General features: G+C 43.1%; 1 protein-coding gene across 1 annotated transcript in view; it reads left to right on the forward strand.

Moving 5' to 3' along the window:
- The window catches only part of LOC309562229 (putative ferric-chelate reductase 1), a gene marked incomplete at its 5' end in the record, with an annotated part of 130,118 nt that extends 116,335 nt beyond the window's left edge, over positions 1–13,783 (forward strand). The window contains 3 exons of the mRNA XM_082266353.1: positions 4,129–4,263; positions 9,781–9,821; positions 13,605–13,783. Coding sequence (XP_082122479.1) covers positions 4,129–4,263; positions 9,781–9,821; positions 13,605–13,694 — 266 coding nt within the window. The 3' untranslated portion in view covers positions 13,695–13,783. The remainder of the gene's footprint in view (positions 1–4,128; positions 4,264–9,780; positions 9,822–13,604) is intronic.
- Between the last annotated feature and the right edge of the window lie 204 nt (positions 13,784–13,987).

A 13,987-nucleotide genomic window follows, 5' to 3' on the forward strand; every position in this document is an offset into this window, starting at 1 on the left:
AGTGTTCGGTAGTCGATACAAAGCCTCAGAGATCCGTTTTTCTTCCGGACTACCACTATCGGAGAAGCATATGGGCTCCTGGATTCTCGAATAACCCCAGTCTTCTTGAGTTCCGCCAGCTGCTGACGTAGATCTTCTAAGTCACCTAAGGGGACTCGCCGGACTCTTTCTCGGAAAGGTTTGTCCTCACTCAGGCGGATCTTATGAGTGGCACTCCTGGCGCATCCCACGTCGAACTCAGCCCTAGAAAATATTCCTCGCCATCCAGCAAGTTGTGCCTTGGCCCTCTTCACCCATTCTGGTGGGAGGGCAGCGTTTCCAGAGCAGAGCTCTTCTATAACATCTTCACCCCTTCCCTTCTCTTTAAGATCAGATGGGACAACTGGGGTAGCCGGGTTAACTTGGCCCAACAGCACTCTGGCCGGTACCTTCACCGGTGTAGTAGAGGTGTTTCTGACACTCACTAAAACCCTTCCATGGTTTTTCTGTAACACCTTCAAAGGGATCACTTCAGGGATTACTTCTATCCCTCTCTCCTCTTCCTGTGGACCTGATTCAAAGATGATAAAAGGGCCCGGCTGTTTCCATGTGAGTTTAACGGAAGCTTTCAGACAAGCCACCTCTCCTGGCTGCAAGACCTTTTCCGTTCTGTCCAACTTCCAGAGTCTTCCAACTCCTTCTGCAGGAGTCTCTTGCTCCAATACTAATCGTTGATAGGCCTGCCGTAGCATGGGGTGAATCCTTGGCGCTGGAGCATCCTGTCCCTGGACCAGTTGTGTCAGGAGGCGCCTTACTAGGTCAGTGTTGGTCCCTACGATGAGAGAGCTTTTGTTGGCCCCTGGCGGACGAGGACAGACCACCGCTAGGGTGTCGAAGGTTTCAGCTTCACCAGCCACTGATGGGTCAAAGGTCAACTTGATTGGCAGATACCCGTCATAGGGAAAACTTTGAGTCCCGATACCCCATATCTCCAGATCTTCCAACTTCTGCAGAGGTAGATGGGTAAGGTGTTTATCATAGAAGTCTCTATACAGAAGAGTCACTTGGGCCCCAGTGTCAAGGAGGGCTCTTGTGTAAATTCCTTCTACCTGGACAGAGACTACAGGGGAAGGCCCGACCAAGTTAGTTGGGAATTCTCTTGAAGTGGCCTTGTTGTCTGATTCAGTTCTCTGCACCCAGGCTCTTTTCTTTTTTTTTCTTCTGGACTTCAGTCCCCTCTGGGCCCGGTGTGCATTGATTTTCCTTCTCTCAGTAGCCTGGAGTATAGAACTAGGGGCGTTGTACCTGGATCTGACTCCCTGACTCAGATTCCCTGAATCATTGAGTCTCTTGGATTCCCTTGAAACTGGCGGGCACCCGGTCGACTCCTTCACGGGTGCCCTCTGAAGTTTTTCCGCTGGCTTGCGAGGTTCTGAGGCGACATTTCCTGGGCTGGGACATACTCCTCTAACATGTCCTACTCCCCCACAGTTGAAACAAGTTAGCGATCTCCTAGGTCTCGGTTCCGGGTCTACTCTAAGGTTAGAAGGTTTATCCGGCTTCTCTGACACGTTCCCATCAGGTAGAGTAGATGCCTGACTAGTCAGGATGGACACCATTTCTATCAACTGGGACACCTGGGTCTTTAGGAGTTCAACTTGCGAGTCACTTTCTTTTGCACTTATCACTCTGACACGAGCAGTTGAGTCAAACTGCCGACTCTTCCTTTTGTTGTCTAACATGACCTCTTCTTCTCTGACCATTCGGATCAGGTCAGGGTATTCCAGAATGCCACCATCTTGGCGAGTTCGCAACAGTATGGCAATGGGATCTAAAGGTTGAGCCCCTCTCAGCACCTGCCGTGCACGAGTCTCATCTACCTTCCGGGGGTCTATCCCTTTCTTTATCAAGATCTGGTGGATGATCTTATCTAGGCGTCTAATAAATTCGGACAACTTCTCTTCCTCTTCTTGGTAACAGTGGTCTAACTGGTAAAGAAGTTCAGCCACGTTCTCCGTCCGACCAAATACATCTTGTAGAATGTCTAGATAATCCTGTGCAGTACAGTTCTTTTTGCTTAGCTTGAGATTACGTACGGCCTCTAGTGCAGGTCCCTTTAAACTTTCTGTGATTCTCTGTTTCTTGTGCTGTTCTGGTACCTCCCACTCTTCCAAAGCCTGAGTGGCGGTATCTAACCACTCTTCAAACCCATCTTCTGTCGAAGGCACAGGCTGTTTCCCAGAGAATGTCCTGAGCTTCCTATATTCAGTCATCAGATAGTTTGGGGAGTCCTTACTACATTTTGCTACGATTTCCCCGAGAACAGCACACAGTTCTGAGCTAAAGGTAGACAAAGGTGGTGACTCTGGACTCCCTTCTTGGACACCTTTTTCTTTGCTGGATCCCCCAGGAGTGGTGGATGAGGGACCTTCAGTAAGGACTTCTGGATGTATTAAGAAAAGTTCTGTTTGGTCAGTAGTCTTTACACTGGTTCCCTTAAAGTAATCAGGGACCCCCTTTCTCCACTCACACAATGCATACGTGTGTGGAACGGTGGTGTCTGTCTTTATGTCAGTCACCCAGAATTTCCTGTCTGTGGACAGTGCCCTTAAAACTGGGAGGAGTTTTTCCTCAGTCCAGACCTCTCCCTTGATTTCAACCACCAGGCCATTTTCCACTACGACATTCTCTTCCCTGCACCACTCGGCTGCAGCGGTAGGATCCATTTCTGCGTTGAGGGGGATTCTGTGGCTGAGAGGGTTGTGTTGCAGGACTGTAGATGATCCCGGACGAGCCCCCACGTGTAGCACCACCCCCGCAGGAGCTGCTGATTAGATTATTGGGTCTACGTCCTGCCTAACAACCCACAGAATTGGCTCGAACCCTCCCTAGGCACAACTGACCCAGAATAGGACTGGAATACCAAATGGCTACACAGATTGGAATATAACACTTCAATAAATAATAATGACCTGTTACCTCTCTCCAGCTGCAGTCCTTCTGGGTAATACAAGGTGACCACACACAAGCTTGCTTTTAAACAGGAAAGTTATTTACTGTGAATCAAATAAACAGTTTCGATACAGTAAAATATGACTTTGTAAAAGGATATACTAATTAATTAATCAAAGATAAGATAAATACTGTGATATCACTCCTCAAGGGCACATTAATTGTTTCAGGAAATGTCTCAGAGCCTATAGGACCGCCATCTTAATCACTATTATACTTTTGGAGATAAGGCTCAGCATTCAGTTAGACACAGTATCAGAATGTCAGACCTATCTGAGTCCGCTGTTTCTTCTCTATATCTTCGCTAGCAACGTTGGTGCACTCGCAATTTGTAATCCACATTGAGGATGGGTGATCAATAGAGAGAATGGCAGCAAACAGTTAGTAATCACCGCGGGGTGTCTGTGCAGGATTGCCGGTAAAACTTCTGTGAGAGATGTACTGGGCCACCTGGTATATTGCCTTCTACTACTCTAAGGCTAATCCTGACTAAAGTTACTTCTTTGATAGATAGAGTCAGTTTTTGGGCAGGTGCCCTCTCACCAACAGGACTGTCTCCCAGGAAGCCTCCGCTGCTGTCTCAGTCTCCGGCCTCTGTCACCAGCCGCGCTAGGTATTTGGGGTGGATGAGTCTGGTCTCTGTAGAACATCGATGGGACCTCCAGGAGGGATCCTCTACTGGAGATGAAACACTGCAACTTAGTCACTTAAGGCCCAGGAGTTTCGGCCTAGCATACAACATCAGCCCACAGCACTGGCATTCTGCTTGTCTCACTGTGTCTTTCCCAAGAGAGTGAGCCTGGCTCCTCCCTTCCTTTATAAAGCTTCCCCCAGAAGGCTGTGCGGTGCAGCAGTGCACCCTGGTATTCTCAAAGCACTATGGGCGATGAAGACTGCTCAACTTCCTGAAAGGAAAATAACATCAAAAGACATTCCATAGCCGCTGCAATGTGTCCTTTTGGCCACTAGATGGAGCCGAGTTCCTCTCAAATGTCAAGCAGCAGTCTTTTAGAACTTGTATAATGGAAGACCCCGCTACAGTTGTTACTGGCTAAAGTGTTGTAATATGAGTTATTTAGTTATTTATTTCAACATTTGGAGTCATAAGAAAAAAACAAGTGTAATTCTCTCTTTCAGTGGCCAACCTTTTCCTGGGACTGCAATTAATAGACCACAAACTTGGATGGATGGTAAAAGTGATGGGAGGGTTCACTGGCTGGTGGGCACTATTCTTATTAATCCTTGAGATAAATGCTATGCTGGCTCGGAAAGGTATGCAATTTTTGTACTGTTATCGTAGTATGATGTAATTACTGTCATATGAAGAAAATTTTTAAAAATTAAGAAACCTACAACAGACAAGATGGTTGTATTTTCTAACTAGGAGAGAAAATTTAATTTCAGTGGGAGCAGCCGGATTACTGTCCAAGCCTTTCCCACAGGGTTCACCCTGCAGCTAGGCACACAGGCTCATTGGCATTTTTCTTCAATGACCAGTCTAGGGGTGTTGTTTTTATTTTTTGAGAACTTGGATCGGGTTGAGGGAATTAGGTAGGATACTTCAAAAACAAGAATTTTGTGCACTTGAGGACTTACGTATTTTTCAGAACAAGCTATGTTAAAGCCAGTGTTTGTGGTAAATGGTAGACTTTAAGGTAGTAGTAGTAGTTAACTGTAAATTCCTTTCTTAGAACCACAAAAGCAGATTTCCTTTAAGTAGAAGAATAGATGGACAAAGCTCTTCAGGCAGCAGCCAGTTTCCAACTTGCATAGACCAACAGCTGACTTTCTCTAGCACCCGAGGGGTAGCAAAAGCACAAAGGCCCCCAAGATCTCTCTAGTGTCTGTACTCACACAAGGCCGAAGGACAGCTGGTTGCCACCTTCCAAGTTCCAAGTGACATTGATACCAGACCAGATCTTAAGTGAACAGCCCTCCTTAGTCAGCTTCTAGTTCCAGGATCTCAGCATTCAGGCCCTCAAGTTGCCCACCCGAGGCCTCACAACAACAGACATAACAGCAGCTTTGCCTGGGAGGGAAGTGTGCCCTCCAGGCTTGACTATTACTCTCTGGGAAAAGACCCTGAGCTCAGTGTGCTCACAGAATATATACAGTCTCTTAGCATACCATCAGAGCCTGCCTCTCAGGCATAGGCCAGGGCTGTATCAATATTCATGCTTCCATCTGCATAGCTCCACACCTAACATCCAGAAACTTCTCGAGTTCTCCAGATGCAGAGGGAGCTATTAGACCAGACTGGCAGCAACTGAGCCCATTGATCAGACCTGACTAGCAGATTGTAGCTTCACTGAGTACAGTAAGCAAACTATGCTTTTACCTAAAAAAACAGTCACAGGGACTACAGTGTGGAAACTAAATTTGCATATAAAAAACACACACTAATCTAACTATCCAATTACTAGCATCTATCTAAGAGGGTGCTACATCTATGTATAGTCAGATGTGGCAGACCTTTATGACCAAATAACCCTATACCACCAGATTATTACAGGTATGCTCATATCTGATGCAGCCCTAATGAAAATTGAACAGCATATGGTCAGTCTTCCCTGTATGCTGTTTTCTACTTTTATGGGGAGGTTAAGCACCAGAAATTAGATGTATTGATCGGTCTACGCCTACAACACCAGTCCCATTATACATTCATTAATTGATGCTATTCATATTCATAACAAAGAAAAACTTTGGGCAGTGATGTAGATGGAAGTGATACTGGCAGGGTGAATCAGTAGTATCTACCACAGAAACGCAAGTGCATTGGACCCCACCCTGGAGAGGTGAGCAAACAAGGGATAATTAAGAGTAGTGAACTCCGCGCTTATGGAGTATTGGATATAAATGGAAATATTTAGGCTGCAGCCTCCCTATAATATAGTCAGAAGACTATATAATGTAAAAAAGTGGGAGGTAGGGAATGGCGCTGTCTATTTAGTGAGGTAAATAAACAATGGAGTGCCAGGTGGAGGTGGCAATAGATAAATAGTTGAATGAAATAAAATGGTAGGTGGCAATAATAAATATAGTGTGTAAAAATGAATATGTAAAAATTGATGCGTGAGTCAAAGTGACATATGCATGTACGTCTCTATAAAGTGACGTGTGCAAGGATGATCATAAAAAAAAAAAGGAATGTAAGAGCAGGTAATGGTATTAAGTCACAATGTAATATATATATACGTCCTAATAAAGTGAAGTGTGCGAATATGATCATATGTGTAGACTCAACAAGATGCATATAATATATAATATTAGAACCGATAAATAAGTGCAAATACATCCAGGTACATCAGTGAATCAAAGTGGCACATCTCCAAATAAAGTGACATATGCTAATATGACAATAGATATAAGTCTACCAAAAAAATTAAACAAATGTATAGGTGCCAATAGACCAGAAAAAATGTGCAAAAAAAAAAAAAAATATATATATAAATATATATAACTACAGGTGAAAAAAGGTATGCAGTAATACAATGTAAATATAAAGTGGCTGGTGCATAAAACGTCCAAATATGGTATATACCAGTAGCAGCAAACGTGGTGAAATATCTAAAGAAAAAAGTTCTGTGGTGAATGTACAATAATCTATTTGGAGTAAATGGTGATAGGTGATGAAAAACCGTCCAGAAAGTGTGAATATAATAAATAATAATCTTCGTGTAAACTATACACTATAGTAAGTGACCCCGTGGTGGGTGGTGAGGTGCTCAGTGACCCCTCTGGTAAATTGCTACTGGTATATACCATCTTTGGACGTTTTATGCACCAGCCACTTTATATTTACATTGTATTACTGCATACCTTTTTTCACCTGTAGTTCTATATATTTATATATATATATATTTTTTTTTTTTTTGCACATTTTTTCTGGTCTATTGGCACCTATACATTTGTTTAATTTTTTTGGTAGACTTATATCTATGGTCATATTAGCATATGTCACTTTATTTGGAGATGTTGCACTTGCCACTTTGATTCACTGATGAACCTGGATTTATTTGCACTTATTTATCGGTTCTAATATTATATATTGTATGTATCTTGTTGAGTCTACACATATGATCATATTTGCGCACGTCACTTTATTAGGACGTATATATATATATATTACATTGTGACTTAATACCATTACCTGCTCTTACATTCCTTTTTTTTTATTATCATCCTTGCACACGTCACTTTATAGAGACGTACATGCATATGTCACTTTGACTCACGCATCAATTTTTACATATTAATTTTTACACACTATATTCATTATTGCCACCTACCATTTTATTTCATTCAACTATTTATCTATTGCCACCTCCACCTGGCACTCCATTGTTTATTTACCTCACTAAATAGGCAGTGCCGCCCCCTACCCCCCACTTTTTTAAACAAGGGATAATGTTTACTAAAGGAAGGGTTACTGTTAGAAGTTTTGGCAAGGGGTGATTGTTAGGCATCACGCTACCATGCTGGAAGCTTTACACCAGAAACAGCAACCAGCTAGCAAAGCCATTCTTTACATCCTTACCCCCAGAATCACAAAAATAAGTCACTTTTTCCTAACAAACAAAATTTATGGTGGGTGCAGCCAGATCCAAACAAATAAAAGTAAATTGAACCTGCACCTGTACCATGGTAAGAAATGTTGGATGAATTACAGCAAGTATCCATTTCTAGCTATGACCTGCTGTGGAAGAATGGACAGAACTATGTTTGACGTAGAAAGTGCAGAACTCCAAAATTGGCTAGATTCCCCCTGAGCAATACCAATGTATTAAGGGTTTATGCACATTAATATTGTGCTAAGGGAGGCTAATTGTGGCTGGGGGAAAGGAGGGGGGGTCAACTATGTTTTTCCCACCGAAAGGAACATTGTGATGCTTCCAATAATGTTCCAATGTACTTTAGCTTTTATGGAATAAAGGTATTAAACTGTGTGGAAACATGTAGACACTCAATGGAGACACTCTTTGAACATTTAAACCACGACTCTAGTGGCTACAATGCACATAGCAAATTGCTGCATTTTACCATGGGGGGGGGGGGGGGTAGTAACCAATCAGCTTCTAACTTCAGTTTGTTCAGTAAGGCCCCTTTCACACAGGCGGACCGTTCAGATCCACCTGTCAGTTTTTTTGGCGGATCTGAACGGTCACCCCATCCATCTTTATGGGGCATCGGATCTCAGGGGAGACATGTCCGCTGACATCCGATTTGATCCATCAAATCTGGACGGATGGAAACCCTATTTTCCATCCGTCCAGCGCATCAGATCGGATGGGATCGGATGAGAACGGACCGACGGTCCGTTCCCATCCGATTCCCCCATAGAGTTGCATGGGGACCTGACAGCTGTCTCTGCGCAAACAGCGCAGAGACACAGCTGTCATCCTCCTGCTCAGCGGGGGATTGGCGGATCGATCCCCCGCTAAGATAAACGGACTCCGTCCGACGGACAAGATGTGTGAAAGAGCCCTTAAGCTTTGACAATAAAACCTAGAAGCTGATTACTAGTTACTATGCACAGCTCCACCACATTCTGTGTGCACCAGTTGTTGACTTATCACTCATTTATATTCCTTTGTTTAGCCTAATCAAATAACAATTTAGTGCTGCTCTGCTTTTGAACCTACACATAATAGTTACAGGTAAATGTCATCTATACAAATGCCCTGTTATCATTTAGGCACATACCTTAAAGGGTTAGTTCACCTGAAATGGTGACCTAACACTGGACCTCCTCCCCACTGTACTTACCTCGTTGTGATCCTGAGCTGTCAGAGCTCCAGCAAGCTGCTTCCCCAGTCCAGAGATTTGAGATCCCTGCTGCTTTCTCACCTCTCCAACCAGCGCTGCAAGGACTGATCAGACAGACTCTGATTGGCCAGCGCCGTCCATGGACCAGTGAAGTGGTTTGCACGAGCCCTGACAGTTCAGGATCACTGGAGGTAATTACAGCAGGGACCAGGGGTGGGGTCTGGTGTTAGGTCACCTTTACCATACCTCCCAACTTTTTGAGATGGAGACAAGGGGCACCTATTAGCAAAAGTATATAGGCATAGGACACACACCCTGCCACACCCCTTAAAAGAGAATTATAAAAAAAAAAAAAGGAATAGTTAAATCCACAAATGTTTTTTTTACCACTATTATTCCTTTATACTGGCTTTTGAAATTTACAAATGCAGCGATTTAGAAATTGGATAAAAGGTTTAGCACAGGGAAACACTTTTTGATAAATAAGTAGTGCATTTTATATACAACTATACAGATCAGACCAAAGTGAGGGACAAATGAGGAAGGAAAGAGGGACAGAGGAGATATGTTCCAAATCAAGGACAGTCCCTCGAAATCAGGGACAGTTGGGATCTTTGCCTTTACAGAGGTATCCAAGATCTTTGAAAGTTCTATTTAAATGTTGACTTCAGCAGAGAAAGTCAAGCTCTGACCTGCCCACTCACAATTGATGCAACTATTTTACTGAGAAAACAACTGTTAGTTATGGGGGACAGGAGGGGGTAGGCCGAAGCTTATCTTTGGCTTCTGAAGTCAAGATTTTCATGATAGCATACATTGAGGTTAGAAAGTTCTTGGACATACTGTACCCAAAGGTGCGTGCGGGCACCTAAAGGGCCAGCTATCTAGAGATGTTACTAATCATTTCACACAATTCATGTCAACATATAATTGTGTCCTGATAAAATGCAAACTCATTCACAATTTTATAAACATCACGTCTTCAGTTTCTAATCATTTTTTTTTTTTTAACCCCCTTAGAAATGAAGAAATCAGCAGACAAAGGAGATACACAGGCCTCGGTAATAACATTTTGACGTCATCCTGTTCACTTTAAATTTTCGTAAAGTTAGATTACCCAACCATAAAACACAGAGCTTATGCAGCTTTCTTTTTAAAGCACCAGTAGTCCCTTTTTTTTTTTTTTTCTGTTGCAGGCCATCAGTGACCTACAACATTAGTTTCCTGCTGGATAGGAAGAGGCCATATATGTATTTTATTAAAACAAGACAATCTTTCTATACTCTAGTGTTCAGTATCCATATGTGTTTTCCGTGTTTCTGGATAGAAGCACAGGTGTAATAAATGATAACACTTAAAGAAACATACCAATTATATTTTAGGTATATGTGAACCCTGTATTTCACAATGTTGTGGGATATAGTGCTGGCATTCAATAATAACCTCTTTGTTCTAAGTGCATGCAAATATGCAGCTTGTTGGCACATTTGGGTGCAATAGCGGAAATAGTGTTGTGCTGGTGGCAGCAGCTCTTGCTCGCTGCTTACGATTGGGAGCTTTCGGATCATGTGACCGCCAATCACGGCAGTCACATGACCGTAAGCCCCGCACTGCATTCTAAACTCCTTAAAGGGCTTGCAGGTGACGGCTCTGAGGGGTTAAAAAAGAACTACAGGCAATTTTTTGTTTTCAAATGAGGGTTATAACCCCTGTCAGATTTTTTTTTCACTATTTGTGTCCTGTTTTGAAGATTTCTCTTCACTTTCTATACCATAGCTAAACAGGAAGTGAGAGGAAATCTCTACAAATAAAGGGAATCCCTTGGGACCCCCAGGCCGCCAGAAGTAGTGCCTCTATTGGAAGATTTCCCCTCTATTACTTTTCTGGAGAGAACCCAAAATTTGGATTTTCTTTACCTTTACTTTCAACAAATCAGGACAAATAGAAAATCTCCTTAATGGGGGCACAGACAGTAATAAAAAATTACAGGTGTTCTAAACCTCTCTCCTCTTTCTACAAATTAAAAAAAGTTTTGCCTTCAGGTATACTTTTAGCCTAGGTTCACACTGAATGTGTGTTTGAAATCGTGCAAGTTCAGCTAAACTCACACAATTTCAAACCGGCATTTCAGTCCGACTTCGGGGGTGATTTAAGAGACATCTGTGCGGGTTTATGTACAGATGTCTATTGAAATTGCCCCTGAAGTCACCAAAAGTAGTGCATAAACTTTTCTTGGGAATCGGTGCGACGCCGACGACTTGGCCGGTGCCGTTGCCGGAAATAGGCAGCATGTCAAATCGTCCCGATGTGAACGGGGCTAAGGCCTCATGCACACTGGATGTTATCAAAAGGCCAGTAAAAAGCTGTAGCTGTAGAAAGAGTTTTTGAGCATTTTTTAGTGTTTTTCAACTGTAGCGTTTTTTTATCTTTTTTTTAGCAAAACTATACTCCCACAAAAGCTTATGGCTCAAAAACGCTGATAAATGACAATAGACTTGTTTTTTGGCGTTCTTCAGAATTTTTAAGCTTTTATCAGTTGGAGTGTTTTTACAGCTGAAAAACTCCTCTGGCTGGGTTTTTTCCCAGCCAGAAAACACCCCTTCCAAAAACTGCTGATAATAGCCAATGTGTGCATGGACACATAGGATAACACACTGGGGAGTTTACTGGCTGCAGAAAAAAATGTCTTAAGCCAAAAACAGCAGCTGTAAAAACGTCCAGTGTGCATAAGGCCTAATACTCTGTAGGTTTTGTAATGAAAACAAAAACCGCTGGATCCCTTTGTTGTTTGCTTTTATCAGCTGTTTGTGGCTGTTTTTGAGAAGATGTTTGAGGTTGCTCATCTGTTATGCTACATGTACACTAGCCTACCCTGTCCACGGCTGCGGGAAAACACAAAACGCAGCAAAAATGCAAAACACATTTTCCCGCGGCTGGTGGTCAAAATGTTCCTATCATGAATGTGATTCTTCCACGTTCAGGAGAGGGAGGTTTAGCCTCACCTAAACCCGGCAGCTCCTAAATTCTGCTAAAAGTCTATGTGTACATGGACACACAGGCTTTTATGGATTTGAGTTTAGGAACTTTGGCAAAAAAAAACACCAAAAGCTCAGAAAGTTACGTTTGGGAGCTGCCAGTGTACATGAAGCCTAAGGCTCGGTTCACACTAGGTCGCTCCGACTTAGGGGGCGACCTGTGAAGGCGCGTGCAGCGCGACTTCGGCGCGACTTGCACGGACTTCATAAAATGAATGTCTATGCAAGTCGCCTCCAGGTCACCCCGAAGTAGTACAGGACCCTTTTTCTAAGTCGGGGCGACTTGTGTCGCTCCTATTAGAACGGCTCCTGTACTACACAATGGGAGTGTGACGGACCGCGACTTGTCAGGCTGACAAATCGCCTGACAAGTCGGATCAATGTGAATGAGATCTTAAACTGTCAAACTAGTTGTCGATAAACAAGAAAGGTCAGTTGATTGCAGCAGGTTAGATGAAATCACGGCTGCCTGTAGTATACACTGCAGGATAACAATGCTTCTGCAATGATAGGAGCTAGTTTATTAGCTCTGTCACCTTAATAAAGGAAGGTCTCAAAGTGCCGATACTGGCAGGATTAACTGGTGTTTTTCTTAAGTCTAAGTTTGCCTTTTCAGAAAAAAAAAAAATGAAAAGGTGAACACTAAACACCCTCGCCACACCCAACCACCACGTCTAAGAATTGTAAGCTGCTATATATTCCATTTTTGTTCTTGGGTCTAGTCAGGGCATTTTTTTCAGCTGGAACTTGGTGGAACTTAGAGCCACCACCTCTGGCTCAGGCCTTCTGCTCCCTGCTCACCACTATCACTTGTAAACGCAGAATTCTGGCTTCTGTGTTTACAAGTTACAGCTTGTCACCCAATGGTACCCACAGATCTGATCTCCTGAGTGGCTCCCACTGAATGTAAGATGGGGACAAGGGAAATGCAGGTGCCTGGGGCACATTGCGGATGCCCTCACTCCTACTGGAGGCAAGTGAGAGAGGCAGAGATCATCCAGCCTAATAAAGGAACAGTAAGACATGTGGAAGATGGTGAAGGAGGGGAGAAAGTGAGATGTGGATGGGGGATACAGGTGTAAGCAGCTGTGGAAGATGGCTGAACTCTGCACTCTGTGTGTAAACCACCCCCAAACTCTGCGCTTGGTACCCAATGCACTCCTGGTATTTAGGACCCCTTTAAGATCCCGTCACTGTTAGTGAAATTTGACCACACCCACTATTTGATGCGGTATGGAGTGTGTGTGTGGGGGGGGGGGTGGTTTGGGGGTCATGGTTAAGTTCCTGCACCTATTTTCTGAGAAAAGAAAGCCCTGGGTATAGTTATCCTTTAAAATACAAAATAAAAGCTGCCCACAGCATTCTACTGTTAGTCCAGGGCAGAGGACGAAGCTTTGATACCCTGGGCTTATATGAAGTGGGTTAAATATGCTGGGCAAAGCAGCATAGGGAACCAATCACTTGAACTGCAGTGTTCATGATATAATAAAGAGCATCCTAAAAGTAGAGAGCAGAATGACCTAGAGGTGAGCTCAGTCTGCTGCTTTCCCTTTCACTGTCTAGTTACAGGTATAAGACCTGTGACTTGTAGAAGGTATTCACCACGTTAGAAAAAAATCAGGCCTCCTGACCAGCCAGACAGGGCTCAGTGGCAGAGCTGTGTAAATCTCAGAACTGGATGTACAGAAGTACAAATCCTTTGGCAGATAAAACAGTTTCCCTGGAATTCAGTATTAAATTGCAGAAAGAAAAATTTCCCAAAGAGGTTTCATTTAGCCATCTGTTTTTTTTTTTTTTTTTCTGTTTTAGGCAAAGTACGAGATGTATCTGCTGGTCATCTACCTGTGTGGAAATCTTGCCTTCCTGATTACACTCCTTGTGGGAATTGGCCAATCATAGTGAAGATGAATGGATATAGCAAATAAGAGGTTATTGAACTTTTTTGCAAAATATTATTTGCAATACAGAGGATGTAGAATGAGTGCATTTTCTGTACATAGGGAGACATTTCTAATCATGCAAAATCACAATCAAATTTGGTACTCTGAAGTGGAACGGCGGCCAGCCTATTGTCTTACAGCAGTGATTTATTAGCAAGTTTTATTTATTTTGTAACAATTTTTTTACCTTTTTGTTTAAATGTTGACTGACTGCTCACACGTGTTAATATGCACTAACAGAGTGTGTGGCCT

Source organism: Pelophylax lessonae (genome assembly GCF_965119305.1).
Source record: "Pelophylax lessonae genome assembly, chromosome: 8".
In the NCBI taxonomy this organism is placed as follows: domain Eukaryota; kingdom Metazoa; phylum Chordata; class Amphibia; order Anura; family Ranidae; genus Pelophylax; species Pelophylax lessonae.